The following is a 24,211-nucleotide window of genomic DNA, read 5'->3' on the forward strand; positions in this document are numbered from 1 at the left end:
AGAAAGGTTTACATTTCTATTAAAATTGTAATTGTGCTGTTTATAGGATTGGTGACCAATGAATGCAAATAACCTATTAATGAAAATAAGAGAGACTCTGAAAACAGATTTATTGCAGTAGGTTAGGATCATAGTGACAGATAATAGAGTTGACCCAGGCTGAGGTAACAGAAGTGTGCAAGAGTTGCTTCTACTGGAAAAGCTTTTTTCCAGTGAATAATTTACATCATTTCTGGAGCTGAAGGAAACACTTCCCCCTCTAGAGGCTAAGGCAAAGAGTTGTTCACCTACTTCTTTAGCCTCTGGCTTTAGGTTTGGGTGGTACCAATTAAACCCTCAAATCTTGGTGCAGCCGAACTCACAATCTCAGTCCAATCCTGAGTTATGTGCCAATAGTTTTCACTGACCTGATTGTCAAAACTACAGCTGTAATTTCTAGTGAATGCAAATAATCTTTCATCTTCAGCCACTGCTGCTCTATGTTCACTATGCTCTTCATTCTCCTCTTTGCAGCCACCCCTTTGTATTCCAAGTATTACGAGCAGCTGGACTTCACTTAACTCATCTTGTTTAAAAACTCGAGCTTTGTAGAATTCATGGCACAGGTGTTGTGCATATCCACAAGGGTTCCTGGACTTAGTTTAGGGGTTTACAATAAAATAAGATTGAGTCTAGCTGGAGATTTAGCAAAGCTACACTTATTTCCTTCCAACAATTGCTGTTAAAACACTTAGAAGCAGAGCAAAATCTTGTATTTTCAAGAGAGCATGATTTAGCATTCATTAGCTCCTTCTAACCTTTCTAAGCAGGTACCATCTCTCAGAGAGAGTTTGGTATTACATCATCTTGCTGCCAATGCCATGGAGAACCTTTAATGTTAAATGACTTAAATGTGCTCTGCACCTCAAATGTGTTTTCCTGTGCACCGTAAGAGTCATCCCTTCCACTCATGGTGTGCTGGCACTCTGCCAGTGCAGGCAGTGCAGCCGTGCAGGGCTTTGATACCTGGCTGTAAGCACAGCATGAGGAGCTGAGGTGGGGAGAGGGGAAGTCCAAAGCTGAGCAGTGCATTGTGCAGTGAACACTGTTTGTACCATAGGGAGAATGGGCCTTGGAGGCAACATACAGAGAGGCTACAGCTTTGCTAATCAACTCTAGGAGAAAATAATTAGTTTATTGGCATGGAAATCTTGTACCATCTCCAACATCTATTTTGCACTGAGCTAATAAAATGTGGTGTACCAGAGATACTGCTTGCTAAAAAGTGCACACTCATTCCCCGTTTAAAAAAACATCCATTGCATTATAACTAAAGTCAGCTTTATTGTCAAATCACCAGTTTTATTAGCTAAATAAATGACTTATAGTATGAATTAGGTCTGGATTTCATGAGGGTAATTCCTTGGTAACTGCTAATATTGACATGTTAGCTATGTTGCCTTAAAAGGGGGATAAAAATGTGTGTCACTTTTGTGTATTCCACTTTCATCTCGGATTCCTGCTGCTTAGGAAGCCTTGTGTATGAAAATGAAAGTGAATAGCAACAAATCTGGGCAATTCACTAAATAAATGGAATGGAGGAAAATTGGATTCCACCTGTTTAGGCTTACTTAATTGAAAATCAGTCAAGGAAACTGAAAAATGCTCTTAACAATAACAGGATATGATGTTTTTTCTGCTGCCCTTGGAGTCCATAGGAAAGTACAAGAAATCTTATGGCAGAGACTAAATATTCCAGTTGTTTCAGCAAAGATTTCATTCCATTATAACTGCAGTAATTTCATGTATTGAACTCTGGCAGGGAAATGTTGCACATGGTATTTATCTTTATATGGGAAACTTTACCTTGCCTGCCTATACAGTGTCAGCTGAAATCATTCTTTGTAAAATGTAATGATGGAATTGGGGCATGTGGATCATGATTTGTGGGTTCAATATACCATAAAATCTTCTGGTTCCAGCTAGCAAAGTAGGTCTGATTTTCTTTAACAGTTCACACAGGACACATGCTTGGGTGACAAACTACCTTGTTTTCAGTTAGTGTAGACTGAATTGTGAGAAAATAAACACATCCACAATTTATATTATTAGCTTAACACAAAGGATTACACAGAAGTGTTGTTTTATGCTGGGACAAGAGCCTAATTAATTTGCATTAACTTATTTGTATTTCTTTCAGAGTAGCATTTTTTTTTGTGATTTCTGCTGCAAGTTACAATATGTACATGAACTTTTCAAATAGAAGTCCCTCTTTTCTGATTTGGTTGCAGTTTTTCTTTTTTAATTTGAGGGGGATTTTTTTTAGTTTGTTTGGTTGATTTTTTGTTTCTTTTTATTTTTTTAAATCCCAGTGTCTGAGTAGATATTTTTTCACTGCTAGAAGAAGAAGAGGAATTTTTCCTCTTCTGTTTTATTTTTTTCCTGGATCATGAGGTTTTTCATCAGGATACTTTATTAAGGATATAGAACAGATGTTTTCAAACACCTTATTGCTGTGCCAGGATGTGCCACAGGATGTGCACAGTGACAGCACTTTGGACAATTCAAGTATTAGATTTTTTTTTGGTGATTCTAATGTGCAAGGTAGCTGCATGCTGCCTCTGTGCTTCCAGGAAGCATTCACTGCCTGGCTAGATGCTCTATCTATGCATAATCTGGTTTTGGTGTGGATTTTATGGACTCCTAGGGGGTAACAACGTTCTTCTGTCTCTCAGACTCTGAAAGAAAAAATCCTGAGGATGCATTTTTTTTTGTCTATGGTTTATGGTAAAGCTTGAGACATCACGTACTGGAATTGTTAGTTAATTCATTGTGTTCAGCAATTTGGATTTCAGAAAGCAATCTCTCTAGTGCATTTATCACATTTTAGGTTGGTTTTCTCCTGTGTTCACTTACAAAAATAAGCATTTCCACAGTCCTCAGGAAATGTCTCAGGTAAACTGTTAAAAGTTATCAGAGCCAGGCATAATTGCCCTTCTGTCTAAAGAGTTCCTTTTGCAGTTCCAGGAGTTAACTGGTAAATGTTTTCCTAATGACTTTTAGAATTAGTTACTGCATTACAAAAATTTCAGAATTTCTGAAACCTGAACCATTGACTTAGAATCTTGTATCTGTTGACTGTTGCAATAAGAAAACTTTTTTTTTTAAGAAGTAGTTTATAAACAGTACTAAGAGATGTTTTCCAGGCACTGCTAATAAATGCAATCAATTCCTAAAAATGGCAAGAAAGTTCATCTATAAACACATAGTGGGGTGGATTGGTCAGCCACAGCCTGTCTGTTGTGTATTTCCAAGAGAGTGTTGCCATTGCACCACTGTGTGTTCCCTCTTGGCACACGATGGGGGAAGGAGATCCTGAAGCTCTCACATTTCTTGGTGAGCTAACTGGGACCTGGGACTGCTCCTGGCAACAGGACTTGTTCTCCAAATGGGTTCCCATCAGTGACAGGATGTGACAGAGCACTTCCTAAGAAGGGGTTCCTTGCCATGTGGGTCTGAGAACTAGTCTTTCACTTTGGCAGTGCAATAGCAGTCCCAGCTGGTGTTGGCTCTACTTTGTCAGCCTCCACTACCCTCCTGCCTATAGTGTAACTCCTCAAAGGTACCAAATAAATCTTTGTTAAGAGCATGGAATTTCCAAAGGTGCAAAGCACTTGAAATGTGCACCTGAGTTCTGGTCTCAGTGCACATTTAGAAGGGCCCATACTGATGCCTCCAGTATCACTGATGTGCCTTTCTGCTGTCTTTTCAGATGGGAGTCACCAGCAAAGCCCTCATTTATACTTTTTCCATCTCTTTTCTCTTTTTTACAAAGACAGATTGGAAAAAAAAAGGAAAATAAAAAAGTGTGGACAGTAGAATAGAAAAAATTAGGTCTCTCACTTGTTGTGATCAAAAAAGAATCTTTTAAAAAGAGTACAGTCTCAAAATCATTCTGTACTTTCCTGATTTGTTCATATGTACAAAGGTAGAATGAAAGTTTATACTCAAGATATGTGTTTCTGAAATCAGAGGTTCATTTGAAAAATGCTGTAAAATTCCTATATAATTGTGATATGTCTGTCTTAAACAGTAAAATAAATTAACTTCTCATAGTGTTCAAAGCTTTAATCTTTAGGTAATATTTTACATCTTTACAAAACTATGGAGAAGAAAACCTTCATAATGTAATATCAAGTTTTCTGGTTTTGCTTTTCTATATGTATGATTAAAATTTTATATTGGTGATAATGTGATATTTGTTGCCAGGTTTGCTTTTGATTTTTTGTGCATTTTAATATTAAATCAGTGTTAAAGATTATTTTTTCACTGTTTTAATTTCAGATTTGGATTCTCTAACAGGGCATGCATTTCCAGGTAAAGTGGACAGCTAGATTAGATTGTTGTTTGTTTTATACTCAGTTTATTGAGTTTTCTTGGAGGGTGGGGGGAAAGGGGTGCTGTAAAATTTATTTGGTGTGCATCTGACAGCATTTTGTTACGTGTCAAACTGTACTATTAGTTGGGGTTTTTAGATTTCAGATAAATGAAGGAAAGGTAACAATTACATGCACTAGTTTAAAGAATAGAATTGAAAACTTGCATTAAATTTTAACTATTATATCATTAATGTAAACAATCCAAGGGGAGGGAAGAATTATTCCAAAACAAGTTCTAATGAAAAGATTTTAAGTTATTCAACTTGCAAGTGATTCTGTAAGGCAGGCAAAAAAACCCCCACTAGTCAGTATTGAAGGGAAGCAAAGATTCAAGAAATACAAGATTTATTTTCTAGTTTTATTACTTGAAGCATGTAGGAAAGAGGTTTTGAGTGGTAAGAACATGTTCACTAGAGAATCGAGAAAGAATGAGAACAGAATTACATTAATCCTATGGATTCTACTGTACGCACACATTGTTTTCTGCTGTGTGGAACTTAAATTTAAAACTAGTACATTCAGTTATAACTGTACTTCACAATTCAAATATTTTGATTTGGGAATTTTTTAGCAGAAATACAAGAGCAGAGAATGTGATGCTAAGTGATCATGTGAACTTCTGTGTTTCTTATGCAGAGATTTTGGCACAGAAGGAATATAAATGAGCACTGTCTGAAATAAAGTAAATCTCTGCTGCAAATATGTGGACTCTTTCTCTACTCAAAATTTTCTTGAATAAGCCTTCAGTTGAACAGGCTGTGAAAACTGAGGCAATATTTGTATAACAAAGAGATTTAGTCAAAATTTGGGATGATTATCATTAGAATGATATTACTATTTATTAAGTCATTGGCTTCCAAAGTGTCTAGTGCATAGTATAATATTCCTCTTTCAGTTTCTCCTCAAAGATAATTCTTGAAAAAATATGGGACTGTAGATTCATTTGAGGTTTTCCAAGCATTCCTGCACTGTAGACATTAGGTATGCTGTAAGATATAGATCAAAAAAAAGACCAACAGAACAAAAAAGCTTAGAAGTTCATTATAATGAAATTTGTGTGCACTATGGAGCAGATCTGAGTACAGATTCTGTCAGTTATTTGTACTTAAATACAGCAGCACAACAAGTGCAGTCAGTTTGCAAAGTCAGAAGACCGTAAATGCAGATTTTGTCATTTTCATCCCAGATGAGAAAACTATTATTCTGAGTATTTTGTTTTGGTTTGAGTAAGGATAGCCATGGAATAATATACTGCTTAATTAGGGCCATCTTGTAAATTTGATTCTCATAGATGCTATCAAATATATGTATGTGTCACCAAAATAGAAATTGAGATAAGCAGGATCAGTGTATCTTTTTTTTTTTCTCTACTTTTAAAAGGTTGAGTCTGCTTTTGTTTTTGCATGAATATTTTATGTCACTAGATGTTGCTGTCATGGTGTGTCCCATTCTGACTTTGTAATATGACAACATAATTGTGATGTGCAATATTGACAACAGACTCTTATACTGATACATATGCTTCAGAACTATGGCAAAGATAAATCATCCTTATTCTGCATGATAAATGTCCTGAATTGCACAACAGGTGATTCACGTACCTGCATTACATTCCAGGTGTAGCTGTGCACAAATCCATCCAATGGCCTGTTATGTAGCACAGACAGAAATATCTTAGAATCAAACACACTGTCAAAGGGATGTAGGAGGATAGGATAGGCAGGCAATAAGCATAAAAGCCTGGTGTGGACTTCACTTAAATAGATATTCATTAGGAGACTCACAATATGAACTTGTTACTGTGCAGCTCACAGAAATTACTGGAAGATCCATCTCTCATTTTATGCTTTATTTGACAGAGTTAAGACATATTCTTTTCACATAAAAGGGCAAAAGTAGCAGAATGTTCTTTCTTGCCTTCAGCTTTACGTATATTTAATAATCAAGTCATGATAGTATTCTGCTAAAATAGTGCAGAATGTACAGTTTCAGGTGTAGCTAAATTAAAAACCAAAGGGGATGCTTATGTATGTATGCTGGAAAACACAGAACAGTAAATACTGATGCCTATGTATTAAGATGATTACTCTAGTTAGTCCAAAGTATGTTAACTCTCAGGAAATAGAAGAGATCAAGGTATTACTTATGCATCTTTAATAGCAATTAGCTAATTAGATGAGATATGTGTGTTAACAGGTGATTTGTATCTCATGCTGTGCAAACTACGAACGAAACTCATTTGAGATTTCTGTTTATCTCACTTTGGCAAAAACCACAACCTTTGAGCTATTCCAGCAGGATTCATTAACAAGACCTCTAAGGGTATGGTGATCCAATAGTTTTTCACTTGACCCTTGGCCAGTGCTCTGCAGGAGCAGAGCATGAAATGACTCCTTTTCTTAAGTCATGTAGCAGTGTCAGTGAAATGCTGAGTGGATGCTACTGCCAGACCCTTAGCAGGGCAGACAGACCAAACCTGCCTCTGCCTGACCTAATCACACAGGTTCCAGGGCAGGAGGGGTTTGCATCCATCAAGATGACTTTAAATTCATGTAAGTTCCCATTTGGACACAACTGCTTTGTGAATTTCAGGATAAGAGGAAGTACTTTCCCTATCACCTCTCGCCCCATTGTGTTTTCTGTAGATTTCTGCCATCTCTGCTACTTCAGAGACAGATCAGAATAAACCACACTAAAGTATCTGTCTGGTTTTTATGTGAAGGGAAAAAAAATCTTTATAACCCTTGCAGTTGATCAGCTGAAACCCTAAAGTACGAGATTTGATTATAGTCATTGTCTTAATGCAGAGCTGCAAGTGTTATGGGCATGTTGAGAACTTCCAGAAGCTGGATTAAAGCATCTCTTTTACAATGATATCTAATCTCGTCCTAAAGCTCCAAGCAATGGCGAGTCCACCAGCTCCCCTGGTAAGCCATTCCAATATTTAATTACCCTTAGTGCTAGGAAATGTTGTGGAAAAGGTTGGATTTGTCTAATTTCAGCTGCCAGTCTTCCTTTTGCTATGCCTTTGACAGCAACACTGAAAATTGCCCCTTTCTCAGGTATGTTTTCTGAACAAGTGTCTATGACAAACTGCAGTGACCTGTTGAAAGGTCTCTGTGCAGAGAAGCTGTGTCACCTGGCCTGATGAGCTTATTGCCTTGATCTGCAAACCTGGCCTCTTTCATAGACTTTCACAATTTTATCAACCCTATGACTACTAAAAAATTTTATACAGTAGTCAAGACACCTTTCAACTTTTGTTCTGGTAAATTTGAATTATTATAGTCTTTAAGGCTCACACTGTAAGACTGGTTTTCTGACAGCTGTCCTAGGAAACCCTGATTTTCAAAAACTATTAGAATATATTCATGTAGAAATTTGTAAATGCTGTATATAGAAGAAAATTACTTTTTTATTTGTACATAACACTTCCTTCTTAATTCTCCCTTTTTAAGGATTTAGCTACAGATCAGGTTACAGTGATTGTGTGTGTCAAGCAAACCAAGTGGTAATCCTAAAAGGTAACTGACATTTGAGTTGAGGAATGAGCATTTTTCCCCTAGTCTGATGTGGCTAACATGAGATTTGAGGTGGAAGGGAATGCTCTTATGGCAGGATATGTAACCCAGCAGTTTCAATCTGGTGAAATCTGGGTGGGCACTGAGTTTTGGGTGATCACTAGTCCGAAGAAGGAGAATTAGCCAGGATGTCTCTAAGGAGTGGGATAAAAAAAGGGATGAGACTTTAAAGCCCTGTTTAAATGCACTCCTCAGACTTCATCCCTATAAGTAACGTCTTGTATTAGCTCAATTAGAAGATTAAGAATGTACCTTTAACACAGAGGAGCTCCATGGTGAAGAGAGTTAATAGCAGCTGTCTGCTTTGATTTCCATGGGCTGTGAAGCATGCCTATGAATTCCTGTTCTGGATCATATAAAAATTAGTTAGGTGCCACCTGAGCTAGGAATCTACAGAAGGTAATTCAAATGCATCTCTGCTGATTTTTCTTTTAATTCAGCTTTAGCATGTAGTATTTGCCCTTTTCCCTGCTACTACCCCAAAGTACCCAACTGGTCAGTAAGATCCACAGACTCTGTTTTGCATTATGTTAATGATGAATGCTGCTTTGCTGCAATTGATCTAAATAGGCTTGAGGTTTTCTGAAATACCTCAGGGACACAGATATCATTTTTTCAAAGACTTCTTCACTGTTGGCATGTGATGCTAGATTTCAACTTTTTTTTTTTTTAATTTCTGAAAGTCCTTTAATAGTCTAGGGAACAGATTGTTGTCTTCAGCACTGTCAGTAAAACTCAGATAGTGTTAAGTGGAGTGAGTGTTCTCAGGTCTTTGAATAATAGCTCGAGCTATGGTAGGAACTTGGCGTGTGCAGTCCTGGAGGAAGTGTTTGGAGAAAGAGTGTCTCAAATGCTAATCAAATATGAACTCAAAATATCCATTCAAATTCCTGGGTGTATCAGATCAAGGTAGTGGTCAGTGACCTGCTCATTTTCCAGAAGAAATAACACTTTGTCTATATAATGAGCATCATTTCATGAATTAGTTAATGGCCTGTTGAACTGCGCACTTTCCTAATCACAGATCTGCTAGGTCAAAAATTTAAATGGACATTTCATTCAGCACACCAGTACTGGGTATTGTGGTTGAAATACAAGTTTATCTGTGAGTGTCTTCTCAGCCATATTAATTGCAGGTACTGCAGCATTTGTGTCAGAAGCAAAGAAAGTATCACCTTTATCCTTTTTCTCTGCCTTTGCCTAAAGTATGTGTAGGGTTTGGTAGAAAATGAATATTGGATGGCTTAGGACAAATAACACTGAGTGGAATTTAGTTCAAGAGTATCAACAACAGAATATCAAACTTCAGTGTTATTTGTTTAGAGCTGACAGATTTTTAAAGAACAAATTTAGAGAAAATACTATTTTGCAGCTGGTTTTGGCTAACCATCAGCTTGATTTTATCTGGGGAAATGCTTGCCTAGTGAATTGAATCTGTTAAGTGTTGGAGTGGTTTTTTTATATTTCTACTGAATTTCAGTAGCATTATTTTTAATGTTCAAAAAAGTAAGATCTTTCAGCTTAGGCTGGAGACAAGCTTGAGTAAAAAAAAAAAAGGGTAAAAAAAATGTAACCCAAAATAGGAAATGAAAGTGATCAAACCTTAAGAGGGTGGAATATGATGAGCTAGTACACAAAACAAAACTAAAAAGGTCACTCACAGCTGAGCTCCTTTTGAGCTTCTGTAAAATTGAATGGACAGAATCACAATCTAAAAATAAGTTATCTTGCATTTATGTTATTCATCTAGTATAGATTTTATCCAAGTTCATAACTTTTTCAGTACTGTTAATTTCTTCCAGTTCTATGTTTGCCCCTTGACTTTTTTGCCTCAAGTGAAAACAATGAGGAGAAAGTTTCTGTGTACCTATCTTGCCTTTAGAATCTTAATTGGGATGTAACTGTGCAAGTCCTGCTGTTCAAAAGATCAGTTTTCCAGATGAAGCTGCAGGTAAAAAAACAATGATTTTGTACCAACATGAAAAGTCTGCTCTGGGAATTTGTACTTGGTGGGGACGGGCGGGGGGGGGGGGGTGGATATTAAAACATTATTTCAAATTGATTGAGTTTTTCTTTAATTTGTTTTGTTTCTGAGCTCCTTCAGGCTCCTGGTCCAAAATAGCTGCTATGTTTTCAGTCTGGGTTGCTCTGGAGCCTGCCTCTCCTGGGTCAGTGAGCACTGAGCATTGCAGGTCACTGAGCAAACCTTTCCAGGGCTGGGGATGTGGATGTGCCCTGGGGATGCAGATGTGCCCTGGGGGTGCAGATGTGCCCTGGGGATGCTGGGCTGGGCACGCACAGAGTGCTGGTGTGTGCTGGTGTGTGCTCACTCTAGAGCGCAACCCAGCCATGGAGTTACAGAGATGGGAAAACAAATGGAAGTGCCTAATCATGCAGGAACTTGACCGTTGTGTGATTCATTCCTGGATTCAAATGCTTATTTCTATATCCTCAATTTCACCTGTTCAGTTTCCGCCTAAATATATGCAAAAAGCAAAAATGAAAGGGATGTATGCTTTTCTTGAAAATATGGCAATTTCAGAGGTGAAGGAACTATATACTCCTGAATGTAGGAATCTCACAGAGATATGTGGTATTGATGCCTTGCCACATTAATTTATTTTACTCTTTAAGATTACTTGGTCTGTTTTCATAGCTATCAGCTATGATTCATATTTGTTTAACAAGAAGTGTATAAAGGGCTGTTTATACAGAGGTATTGCAGGTACTACTAGTAATTTCTTAGCCATTTATATAACATGAGTTATACAAAGTCTTAATGAGTTCTACACAATTCTTGATCTTGTTTAATGTGAGGTTAATGATTATTTTTTAAATTTAGTTAATAAAGTGCTTTTAATTAATTCTTTTTTAATATTTTATTAATTGTTTTTAAGTGCTCTGGATTATTTCATGTTAAGGGTACAGGATGAATCAGAGTAATTATATACCTCATTCATTACCACCAAACAGAATTTTAAGAAACTAAAATAAATTAAAAAAACATTTGGACTCTACCAGATCCTGCAGAGCTACATGGTGTGTCTCTGATTTGCAAATGCATGAAGTCATGGCTTGAATCTTCTTTAATTAATCATGCCTTTTTAGAAATATCTAAATTGCAATTATTTGAAAGCAGCAAGGGCTAGAGTATTTATGATATTGGGTTTGTGATATTATCCCCAATGTTCAGTTAAGGCAGCAATTTTTCCAAACTGTCATTCAACTATTCTTAGGCTGAGCTCTGTTTTTAGACTATGATGCTGCAGGAGCTTGTTGCAGCACTTCACAATGTTAAGGGAAACAGGTCAAAGGAAGACTTTGAAATGCTAAAGTCTCCTAAAAGAAGTATAATCAGGTGTTTTAAACTAATAGTCCACAAAATCTCATATGAAGAAAGATATCAAATTGGAAATTGAGCCAAAGGCAAATCCTTAAGGAGGACAATTTAATTTTATTATTGAAAAGAGGACAACCATGCTGGCAGTCAAAGCTTGTCTTCTTGCAAGGTTTGACTCCTCATCTAAAACCTGCTGTCTTTAATTTCCTCATTTTGATGGCAAGGATTAAATGTACATTGTTTTCACAGCTAGATATACAAAATGCTTTCAATTAATCAGGTAGTAGCTTCTCAAATACACAAATATTAAATATCCTGTGTTGATGGGGTTTGTGTTTACTGTCATCATGTACTGTCCAATGCTACTCCTTGGCTACATGTTTAGGCCAGCTTGTAGCAACTGAAGGTTGTATTTAGAATATTTTACAAAATAAGTAGTTGATATTAGCACATATTCTTCACATATATATATAAAAATATATAAAATTCACAGGACACAATATAAATCGTGGCCATTTTTATCCTCACTAGCCAATTATGTAGTCCAGCAGCACTTTTTAATGAATTTTAGTTTTTTGCTGTATGTAAAAAAAGATTTTTTAAAAATTGTTTCTATTTTCATTCTAATTTTTATAGGTATTAACATATCAAATATAATTTTCCCTAAAATTATATCACCTCAGAATAAATTTAAAATTTATAGTTTTGAAATATATATGTATTTCAGACCTCTAAATTTTTCCTTTTCTTGAAATGAGCAGTTGAAGCTGTGAGTTACAAAAACTATCCAAGGATAATAGACATTCAGATTATTTTCTATGAGCAAACTGATTCTGCCCAGAAATTTTATGTATTGCATAGATCACAAGTCAGGTATTTCTTTGCTGTTACAAGATTTTGACATTAATAAATCATACTGCTGTTTAAACACATTGTTATGAAAATATTGGATGATACTCTCAAAGCTAAAATGCCACAAGCAGTCTTTACTACTTCAAAGTAAATTTGCTGATAGAATTTAAATTTTATTTTCGACATAGCTCTAGAACTGTTTCGTTATTCCAATTTCAGCCAAGGAAGTGATCATAATGATCAGAGATGATAGGAGCTGGTTTTGTCCATGGTTGTCTCTACCTCTAAATAAATATGGCTGTATTTCCTGTAATCATAACTTTTGGAGGTGTTGTGTAAGACTTATCTGTCAAGATCAGTGACTTGTGTATGTCTGTTTGATTTTAATGCAAGACTAGGCACTGTTAATTAATATGGAGATGACTTTTTATGATTCTGGTGGTTAGCAATCAATTTTTCAGAAAGAGCAGTTACTATTCTTGTTAGTTTGGCAGGAATACTCAACCTGCCTCACAGGTCAGGAACTGATTATTGCTGTGATTATGAGTCTGTCAGAGGGGATTGCAGCATTTGTCCTGTAGGATAATAAAGGCTCATGCACTATTTCAGTAGCATAATCTAATTTAATGCTCATTTATTGCGTATATTCAGCTGCAGGATAAAAATACCCTTGTAATAATTACTCTGGTAGGTGTAATGCTTTTTTCTTTTTATATCAGCTGAACCTTTCAGCCTTCATCAAAGTGCTAGATCATAGGTAATTGGTTTGTATGAATGAGGTGATAGGTTGTACATATTTGTTTGGATGGATGTAGAAATAGAGGATTATTGCCCTGTGTTAGGATCTTTGGCTGTAAGAAACCATGCATTGCATTGTAGCTGGAAAACAGAAGCTAACTGCCATGTTTACATTTTATATGTTCTTTAGGTGGAGTTCATAAGTACAACACATTACATCTTACTCTTGATCCCTGAATTGCTCCTGACAAATAATCATGTAACCTACCCAGAGGACAAGTGATTGTGCTCCAGCGTCACAGCTTCTTTTCCAGCTACCTGTGCCAGTTTCAGGTTTTGGTGCACTTGCCAAAATTAGAAAATAACTTAGAAGTCAGATAAATTATCTGCATCCTTATATCATGTATAATTAAATAATTCTCAAGGGTGAAGTAAAAAACCCCTTATTTTCTTTTACCTTCTGCATATGTTTGTAGTAAGGAAAATCTATGAGGAGTTGAGTGCCTTAGGGTCCTTGTCAGGGACTCAGCTCAGGAGAACTTCAGAGCCATCACTTCATTACAGAGTCTATCAAATGCATTGTCCAATACAGCTTGCTTTCAAAAGCATCCATTTCCCATGGACAGGTGGTGATTCACTTGCTGACATCAATCAGATTTCTCCTTCAGAAGGAATTCTTCCACCCTCACTGAGAAAATAGTATAAGACATCATTCTTTGCAAGGCAAGGATAGCAGGCTGCAATCCTATACTTCCAGTAGGTAGAAAATGATGGTGCTCCCTGTGATCTTTAGACCACAGCTACTCAAGTGTGAAATTTCAGAGTACCTTTAGGGAGAATATTAGTTCTGCTGTCTTTTTAAGTTCTTATTTTAAATTTTTTTCACTTTTTTTTTATTTAAATGTACAGAGCCAGATGTTTTTAAAAAGCACTTTACAGTGATTCAGATTAATAACAAGATACATGGAACCATTGGGGAAGCAAAAGACTTACAACTCTGGGAGTGTGTCAGCAGTGTGTTAAATTAGTAACTGTGTGTAGGCTCAGTATAAGATTTAACAGGTGCCCCAGATATGGTGTGCTGAATCTCTGCATTGAAGTGAATTTTATTTTGGTAACTGAGGGGAGGAAGGAGAGAAAGAAGGAATTGGCCAGTGAAGAAGCTCCTTCTGCACATTCCAGAAAGAACCAGACTAACATGAGAGACAGGCAAGCTTCAAATGCCTTTCACTGGATCTCCTGCACAGCAAGGAGAACTAGATTGTATGTACTGAGTTGAAAATGATAGAGAATCCTGTGTAATACAGGTGAGAAGAGAAAGAAGCATTGTTCTGCATCTGTAATGAAATCTGTTCCTTCCTCAGCATTTCCAGCATTTTGTCTGCTTACTGTATTAGAGTCTTAGAAGCCACACTTTTGTATTTCATAAACTGCAATGACAATGAGGTCCCTAGAATAGAAAGCAGCTATCTTAGCTAAATTATGTTGCCAGTTGCTATGGAAATGGTAGCTCATGAATTTTTGTGTAAGTGCTTGAGGTACAATACTTATGGCATCTTATCTAAAAAACAAGGTTTATACTTCATCCACCATCAGGTTTTTTCTTTAATGACAATATTGGGCTGTAATCCCCAAGAGCAAATGCTGAAATAACATACCACTCCATGGAAATATCTTTCATCATAATTAACTGGGCAATGTTTGAATTGCAACATAATCAGGAAGTTATCAGCCTTTGAATCTGATTTATAGATCCATTGCTGATGTTTTGGAAAATGCAAATCATTTTAAGCAAACATTGTTTATTCTGCATGTTGCAATTAAGGCTCTACTTGCCTTCTTTCAGTATCACCTTGATATCTTTTTTTTTTCTTTCAGGCTGAGATGTAGCAAAAAACCTCAATATTAAGACAGGCTTCAGAAATAAAACACAAGCCCTCATAAGTTTTATCCAAAAATTCCTTTCATGTTACATCTTATAAAACATTCTCACTGAACATAGCCCAAAATTTGTTTTCTTCCTGCACAGAATTACTTGCATTCTCATAACACTTTCCACAATAAGATGCACCCACTGTACCTGTTTATTTCTTACTTAATAGAAAAGTGTTATATTTGTCTTGAAATCAGAGACCAGAATTTGAAACTCATATTTTCCCCATTATTTTAGCAAATTATGTAGTTGCTAAATAAACAGAGAAATATCTATCTGCAGGAGATCAAAAACAAACCAAGCAAAAGAAATTTTCCCTGGAACACTATATTTATGTTAAGCATGTGATCCTAGTAAGATAATTGAATATTATACAATGAAAGCAATTATTTAGGAATATGGAGATGCTGTAGTGTCTTCATCTCAAAAAATCAGAAAGCAAGTGCATTCCTTGGGCAAACAAGTCATCAACTAACCCAAGACTTGCACAGTGTGCCTTTAGGAATTTGGTGGTTCATTGCTGGGATTTTTTTCACAGCAACAGAAGGAAATATAAGTAGTCATAAAAAATTGCTTTTCCTCTCACTTTTCTTCAATCAAACTTTCCTTTTCTCCATGTCTGTAATTATTCAGCCTCGTCTATTGTAGGACTAGGTCACCCCTTTTTTCACACCTGGTCGGAGTCCCTGTGCAGCAGTTCAGAGAGCCGCGCTGCCCAGTGCCCGTTTCTGCCGCTGCTGCAGGAAGTGATGTGGGCCGTGCTCTGAGTCCCCTCGCTGGGGTGTGTTCATCCCCACAGCCAAGTGCCACAGCACTGCCTGCCTCTGTGAGTTTCAAGGACTTAGGTTGGCAACGCATCTTTCCAAAAAACAGTTTGGAATGCTGGCATCTTATTAGTGGAAGTGGAAGAGGGAATGAAGGGTTTCAGTGGTACAAACCAGGGCTGTGTAGTCACAGCTGGCCTCAAGGCCTGTGTGATATTTCATTTACACAAGCTCATGGTTTAACCCCAGCCAGCACAGCCTCTCACTCACTCCCCTCCAAGGGAAGAGAATTGAAAGGGTGAAAGTGAGAAAATTCCTGTGTGGAGATAAAGACAGGTTAATAGGTAAAGCAAAAGCTGCACACACAGGCAAGGCAAAGAATTAATTTGCTACTTCATTCAGCTGTCCCCAAGAAAGGTCTCCATCATGTGTGATGCTGACTTGTGAAGACAAAAGGCATCACTCTGAATGTCCCTGCCTTCCTTCTTCTTCCCCCAGCCTTGTTGTGACACCATATGATGTGAGATATCCCTGGAGTCATTTGGCATCATCCAGGCTCCTTGTGCACCCACCCCCTCCTCACTGGCGGCATGGGGGCAGGTGGGGAGCACAAAAGGCCTTGGCTCTGTGTAAGCATTGCTTAGTAATAAGAAAAACACCCTTGTATTATCAGCTCTGTTTACCGCACAAATCCAAAACACAGCCCCACAGCAGCTGCTATGGAAAAAAATTAACTCTACCTCTGCCAAAACCATCACTACATGTAAATAGAGCATATACAGGTATAATCCTGAGCAAAAGTCTGCACTGGTACTGAGACACTGTCTCATTCTGACTATTGCACTGTTTCTTCTGTAACCATCAGATAGCCAAGTTTTCCCTGTTGGGGCCTGCACAGGACTGGGGGCAGCTCCTGCCCTGGTGTGCATTATGGAAATGACTCTGGAGGTAATTGAACTATGGCACTTTACACTGGCTGAGAAAAGGGTGCACTTCTCTGCCATTTCCCTCTCCTGTCTACCATGAGGATGACCCAATCCATCTTCGCTCTCTAATATCTATGGAGTTTTCTAAAGATATTAAAATATATCAGAAGCTAGATATAGGAGAAACTAGCTCTGAATATTCTGACTTATTTTTTAAAAAATAGCTTACAGCCCTTCCTGCCTGGTCTAACAAACAACTTTCCTTGCATGATCTGGTTCCTTTCAATTAAACAAGTTTTAACACCAGGAACTTGTCTTCAACTGCATTTATTTTCCAGTAATTTCTGCAACCTTCCTGCTCTGATTTTTCTGTTGGTATAATTTAAGATGAGGAATACATTTCACTCTTTCAAACAAACCCAGTTACTCTTCCAATTAAGAAAGTGACAGGACTCTCAAGCAAGGATTTGCTTGGTGCACTGACTTCTGTCAAGGTGGATTATAGCTGTTTGTTGATTGTCACACATTTTAATGATATTAGTGAATTTCATGGTCTGAATAGATGCTACACTTTTCACTCCTCATATACTCTGAAAAGTTAAACAGTGTGTTATTTTGCTATTTGAGATCATAGCTTTCTGCTTTCTTGACCTCTTTCTCTCTATTTTAATGCATAGTCTTTAAAATATTGCCTACAGTTTGCATGGCCTTTTGCAAACCTCTCCAACACATTTGTTATACAATAGGAGACATGTCTGCAATAAAAATCAGACATATGATGACATTAATGCTTCAATCTTTTTATGTCTTTGAAGGCACTTTTTTATGTATTGTGAAAAAGCATATTTTGTGAACAAGATATTTCTCATGTGAATACTGAAATCTTAGACAATTTGCCTAATTATTTTTTGTTGAAATACAGGTGTTAAGGGTGTTTGAGATATTTTCCATATTTACATAGCTGAAGCCTATTTCCCCATCAGTGCAAAGAATGCATCCATCATATGCAAAGAATTCTAAACAAATTTCAGCCATGTTAAGACAAGACAAAAATATAACTATCACTGAATTAAAGTGTTTTCATAGTAGAATTTATAGTCTTAATATTTCTAAAAAGTATACAAAATTAAAGTTTTATAAATGTACAGACATTCTGGACCAGATTTAGTATAACTTTCTTATGGATTGTTATTGCAACTCACAGTTCTCAAATCTTAAGTTCCCCATGCCTAGAAACTGCATTGCTGATTTGCCTGAGTTTTTATTACCAGACTTTGGCATGGAAGTAAAAATGAGCATAGCATAGCATGGCAGGGCCTCCCTTAGAGCAAGTAGGTCACTTCTGGAAGCCGATTTCCATAAATTAGGCGGTAGAGAAGTACAGCCTGCGGCAGGACAATGGCTGCTGGAAGTTCTCAGCTCTGAGTTTGCAGTTCTGGATGTGAGCCTGTCCACCCTGCAGCCACATGGGTGCGGGAAAGGGGAGGGCAGTGCCCTTTGCCTTTTGTGCCCTGCTCTCCACGCTTCACTTTGCTCAGCAATATGGGCAGCTCTGCCCACACTGGGCACCTTGTGCTCTGGGTGAGCTCTGGGGCAGGGCTCAGGGCTGTGCAGTGGCCTGTGTCAGATGGTGAATCAATGCTGGGCTCACAGACTGGTTAGGCATTGTGGTAGAGGGGTTCCCCATGTATCCCTACATGTATGAGTCATCTGCTGGAGGGCCTGGGGTTAGAAATAGTCTACACAGGTAGTAAAGAATATTGTTAGTAACTACCTTCTAGAAATGGTTGTCTTATTTGTTTTGCTTTGCAGATTCACTGTTTGTTTTCCTAAAAGATAATTTAAAGTCTTGCTAAATCAACCTACATGACTATTCATCTTCCTAAGTTGGGGCAAAATGAACAGAGTTAAAACTGACAGGGTTTGATTGGCACTGGGATGGCAGGGGCTATGGGTATTTCTTTGCAGTATGTCACAGACGAGTGTGGGAGGTTGTGCCATCAACTACAAAATTTGGGCATTACAGAAAAACTTGTTTGGAAGAGGAGCAGGGAAGAACTGCTTCCAACTAGTGAGTAGTGTGTTTGTCTCTCATGTTAATCTAACTGTTTAGGTCAACTGTTTTTCTGCAGTGGAACTAGAGAACAAGAACTTTTGAAATTAAAAAGATTTATTCTTTGGGTTTTACTCAAGAAGAAAAAAATATCAGCTGGGATTCAATAAGACTTGCCTGGTTCATTTTGTTTTTCCTTTCAAAGAAATTCACTGTGGAATCCTTGACATGATTTATTTGTACATTAAGTATCTGGTTCTGCATTTGATTTTCAGATGTGACATTCATTCCACCTAACTCTAAGTATTTACACTCTGGGTGTATCTGTTAAAGGAAGTTACCTCAGACTCTACAGTAAATGGAGGGAAGCAAGTGTTTTCAGGACAAGATTCATCTGTCCTATTTAAGACGTCTGTTTTAAGATTAGATGAATAGCAGCCTATTCACCCAATAGCACTTTATCTCCACATTGTCTGTATATGGACTCAAGAGTGTTTCCAAGATTCATTTAGGCCACTGAGTTTTGCTCTTTTTGAGCCAAATAAACACAAAAGTTATGTTCAGCCTTCTAAAGTACATGGAAGTATTTTGGTAGAATTATAGCCAAGTAATATAAATCTCTTTTTGGTGTTTTGATGAATGATAAGTAAATGCTTTTTCCATCAGCTACTCTGCATAAGAATTGATAAGGTATCAAGTATACAGGCAAGTCTTAATTAAGCAGGATAACTGATGAGCATGATAACACACACAAAATTAGTTCCTATTTAGGCAAATGGAAGTACTGAAGTCTAATTCCCCATGAATTGTATTCATTGTCTGACTTTTCATCCCACATAACAGCCCATACAGTGGCAATGTTGTTGCCACCCTGCAGCTGTGGAGCATTGCTCAGCTAATACCCGTGTGCCATCTGGGCACTTCGCTGCTGCCAGCTCCAGTGTCATGCCCTGATTCTGCCTAAGTGGAGTCACTATTGTGCATTTCCCTGATGAATTTTCTGATTTTCACAAACTATCTCTAGTAGTTTTTATTCCCTTTTAAACTGGGTCTTGAGTTCACAGTTAGTTGCAAACTGCCAAACCAGTGGACAATCTGATTGCACAGGTCAGGTCTTCTTAAAGTTCTATGTCAAAAATACAAATAAGGAATATGTAAATGAGAATATGGAGTGAAATGGCAGTTGCAGACACTAATATTAATGATGCTCTGGAAAATGGAGGTGAAAGTCCTTAAATTCATATTTATTTGAGTGATAAATCTTTGTAACACAGTGCATAGGTAGGCAATTAAACATGGGGTCAGTCTGTACAGAATTTCCTTGGGTCAGTCTGCAGCGTGACAAACTTTCGGATGGAAAAACGCCAGATTTAGTGGGTGAGAATCCAGTGTTTGAAGTGTTGTTATGGACACCCATAGCCAGGAAAGGAGGCTGAGTTGAGCATGGTGTTGGTAGCAGGCATGGAAGGCACAGCTGGAAGGGCTCGGGGAGCAGCCCCTGTTGGCTCCGCTGCCGCCAGCCGGGTGAGCAGACACAGACCAGGGCAGGGCAGGGACCTCGCTGCTCTCAGCTCCCCTTGGGAACACCTTCAGGGCTGCTCCCACCTGCCTCTGCCCTGCAGTTAGCCCAGCAGGCAGTGGAACTTCTGTCCACTGAACCCAACTTTATGCTCCTGCTCCTTGTTTTTTTTATATCTTTTTGCATAACAAATTTTAGCTGAGCGGATACACGGTCTTTTTTAGCACAAAGAGTTTGGCAGATCCTCAGGTGGATAAACAGGCTTAATGGTGTAAAAACTAAGCTAGATGAATTTAAGATGGCCAAGCCTGACTCCCACACTGTAATTCATGGTTCTTCTAGATATCTATACTTATTTTGCTCAGCCTCTGAGCTGGTCATTTGTGAGCAAGTTTCAAGCCCAAAAACCTTGCAACCATATTTAATGTGATACAGTTTGGAGCTAGAAAAGCCCTGCTGGGAACTGAGCTGAAGCCCAGCACTGTGCTAATGACAGCTTACAGGGTTATCATGTGGAAGTTGGCTCAGGCATAATCATCAAAGCCTGGCAAAATTCTTTACAGAAACCCTCAGTACCAATAATCTCATGCTGTATTTTACCTGCAGCTTGTGAGAAGGAAGAGCTGGCTGAGACATTAAGCTAACTAATAAGGCTTGCAGAAGAACAGGATTCAGAAAACATCATTAAAGTAGATGGCAATTGTGAACAACACCTCTTCAAATATGATCTTTAAGACTGAATAGAGTGCAACTTAAAATGCACTTCTAAAAGTGGGCTCTGTATCCAGCTGCCTGAAAGAAATCTCATGAGTGCTTCTACAGCTCTAATCATGATGCTGTGCTTTTCAGGCCTTTTTTGCTGATCCTGGCTTAAAAGGTCAGACATGTAACATTCATTACTTTGACCTAGCAGCATCAGGCATTTGTAGCAGGTAACTCTGTAGCTATTATTCTCTAAACGCTTGGAGTGAAAGCTAGAAGCTTTAAAGTCCTAACTTTTGAGCTTTCTCATGTTTCAACAGAAAGATTTTTCTATAGAAAATGACACAAACTATGTCTTGAATCTGTCAATAGGTCTCTAATGTAGGGTGGGAATAGAAAAACAGGAACTGGCTGCCAGAAGCAATTCTTACACAATTAAAATACACAAGTGCAAATTAGAAGCATAGGATTTGGGTTTTTGGGTGGTTCTCTTTTATTTTTTGGTGTACTTATTTATGGAATAATATCTCTCTCTAAGGCTTAATGAAGTGCTTTGAACCTGTAAGGCATCAGGCTGAATATAAATTCACATTAGACATTTTAGTTTTGTCTCCATAGAAACTAAATGTTCAAATGTGTTAAGTTATTTTTGTCTTTGGAGTATTTATGTGTCTCAGAATTTGAACATGTATTCAGAGGGAAAAACTATGATCTCAATAAAATTGTGTTGTCTTATGGACAATCAGCAGGTGAATGAGATGTATTTGAATGACTGGTATGGCAAAAATAAACTCTGGGAAAAGAGAAATTCAGAAGTCTGTATTGAAAATAAACTAACCCTTATTCCATCAACCTGCAAAATCTTTAAGTGAACTATATCCAATTTAGAATGTCCAGAATCATCACTTTTTTGCAGTTGTGCCTTTGAAAGCTAATTGAAGTAAGGAAACCCATTGAAGGATTGTTGTCAATACAATTGGGTGAAATTTAATCTCAATTGATACTTTATTTCTCAGGAGAGAGATTATACTTTCTCAGAATCAAGGAAAAGCACCACTGCAGCTGAATTAAAGTTCACATTATTTGACGTGTTAATTTAGAGTTTTACTGCTGAAAAACTGTCATCCAAAGTAGGAGAGCTCAGAGAATGAAGAGCTTCAGCCCAGTAGTAGAGAGCTTCAGTTGCAGCACTTCAGAGTGGCTGTTTTCAATCTTGTGACTTAGAAAAAGAGTTGGTGTTTATGTTTACAGGTTTTATCTGCATACAGGTAATGTCTGAAGTTCAATTGCTGGAGCTGTTACTGTACTGAATCAGTACCTACTGATGTTTTAAGGGTCATCACTTCCTAGAAGGTACTGATGCTCTCTCTCTTTTAAAATAGGTATAATTTTATTAGATGAAGAATAATTAGAATGAGTTACAGTAAAAATACAGCAATATCAATGAAAGCAAAGACAACATGAAGCCACATGCTTTGTGTCATATAATAGCTTACATGCATTTGTTGTCTCCTGTTGTAAGTCAGAAAGACAAAAGAAAGCAAAAGGAAACCCCAGGAGGTGCAGGAAAGATGATAGCCAGAACACAGTGGAACATGGAGGAAACCCATTCAGAGACAGAAAATTTCAAAATAGAGCAGAGAACAAGCTTGATATTTATACAGATATTGTCACACAAACACAAGCACTCATTGCATCTTCATGGCAAAGTACTTCACTGCCTCCAAGAAACAACACAGTAGAGTCTTTAATGTCTCTTCAAAGGCTTCAGGTTAACTCAAGAATCAGCAGTGGAAAGGGGTACAGTAAACTTATGTGTTCCAGTGCACTCAGGGTTGTGCCCCTTAATTGCATGGTAGTGTCACAAAATGCCATTTTATAGGCTAAGTCCAATTCTATGAGGTTACATTTTCTTAGGGTTTACAAAGTAATTTTTAAGGCTAGTAAATTTGTGTTATCAAATGAACAGAAGGCAATCTATTTATTAAACACACTGAGCAAAGAGCATATGCTATGAATGGTGTGCTATGTCCATGCAGAAGGTAGTCACTAAATCATATAAAACAGACGCAAGCATTCTTTCTTTTAGCTAGAAAATATCTGCCTTATGAGTTGGCTGTACGTTCATTGTTGCAGTGTCAAACTTGCAAAATTATTTCTTGCTTTAAGAATGACAAATATGCTGTCCCAATTTTATGAAGGGAAAATTGAGCAGGATACGATGCTACACAAGAATACTAAAGTATGACTCTATTCACTCATAAAAGATGAAGACAGGTTGATGTAGTATGCAACAGAGCTAATACTTTTTCAATCAGTGTAAATGCATAGTATTCCACATATTTATGAGCAGATTGTTAAAATCTAGAATCAAAAAATGATAAAAATTTTAAGGGAGCTCTGCATAACATCTGGTCGAGGTTACACTCAAATCAATGCCAGCCTGAAGTATCTTGACCTTGTAGAGTCCAAGGATGGGGATATCTGCAGCCTTTCTAGAAAAACTGGTCAAATATTCAAAAGCTTTCAAGGATGCCCTGTTAAGTCATACTCAACTCCCCACCAGGAATTGCAAGTCCTTTTCTTGGGAGCAAAGGCAGCAAAGGTGCCTTGGAATCAATCGACCATCAGCCTCAGCTGAGGCAAGAGGCTCTTACATGCTGGGTGCAGGACTTGCCATTTCTTTGCGCACAAGTTTATTGTCAGCCTGTTTCTCTGCCAGGTTCTTGTGAATCACAGTAATAACAGGCATTGTACTGACCTTTCCCCTAAACTGGTGCTGCTGACAGGGAACCTCCTCCTGCTGCTGCCACTCCCTGCAGAAAATAATGAAGGTGTTAAATTACTGAGCCCAGTTTTAAGGTATGGAGATGCCACTAGTACCCAGCCACTGGCCAAATTTTTATCTGTGATCACAGTGCTGCAAACCCAGCTGTCCAGCTGATTTTGCCTTCACCTTAAGAATAGCTAGTCCACCTATCAAAAACTATGCCTCCAGATTTATGAATGGACATTAATTTTACTAATAATACTTGTGATAATCATGAATGTTGGTGCATTGCATTTGTGTTACTCTTGCTGAAAACAGTATGCTTCCAGTACGCAATTAGTATTTAGTTGGTACACTGGAATGTTTCTGGCTATGCAGCTGTTTCCACCTCAGTTCAGAGTCTTTGGAATTGATATTTCAGATACAGATACTATCTTATGCTGCATTTGAGTTCTGTTCTATATGGGCTGGTAAATGATTCTTTTTAGAAGTAACATTATGATATGACTATTTCCCTACAGGTCTGATCCCAAGAAAGCTGAAATGAATGAAAATAGTCCCATCAATGTTTCTAGGTTTTATATTGGACTCCGTGAACTCCCAAGCTGATGTTAA

General features: G+C 37.7%; 1 protein-coding gene across 17 annotated transcripts in view; it reads left to right on the plus strand.

Moving 5' to 3' along the window:
* The window catches only part of DLGAP2 (DLG associated protein 2), a 454,795-nt gene that overhangs the window by 299,708 nt on the left and 130,876 nt on the right, over window positions 1–24,211 (plus strand). For 9 of the 17 annotated variants that reach the window (XM_058021030.1, XM_058021033.1, XM_058021039.1 and 6 more), the window contains one exon: window positions 4,324–4,356. The exons of 4 other annotated variants lie outside the window; for them this stretch is intronic. In XM_058021030.1, the coding sequence (XP_057877013.1) occupies window positions 4,324–4,356 (33 nt within the window). Of the gene's footprint in view, window positions 1–4,323; window positions 4,357–7,225; window positions 7,346–24,211 lie in introns of all 17 variants that reach the window. 4 more of the 17 variants (XM_058021036.1, XM_058021035.1, XM_058021037.1 and 1 more) reach the window with 1 other exon arrangement.

Source organism: Melospiza georgiana, chromosome 3 (genome assembly GCF_028018845.1).
Source record: "Melospiza georgiana isolate bMelGeo1 chromosome 3, bMelGeo1.pri, whole genome shotgun sequence".
Lineage (NCBI taxonomy): Eukaryota > Metazoa > Chordata > Aves > Passeriformes > Passerellidae > Melospiza > Melospiza georgiana.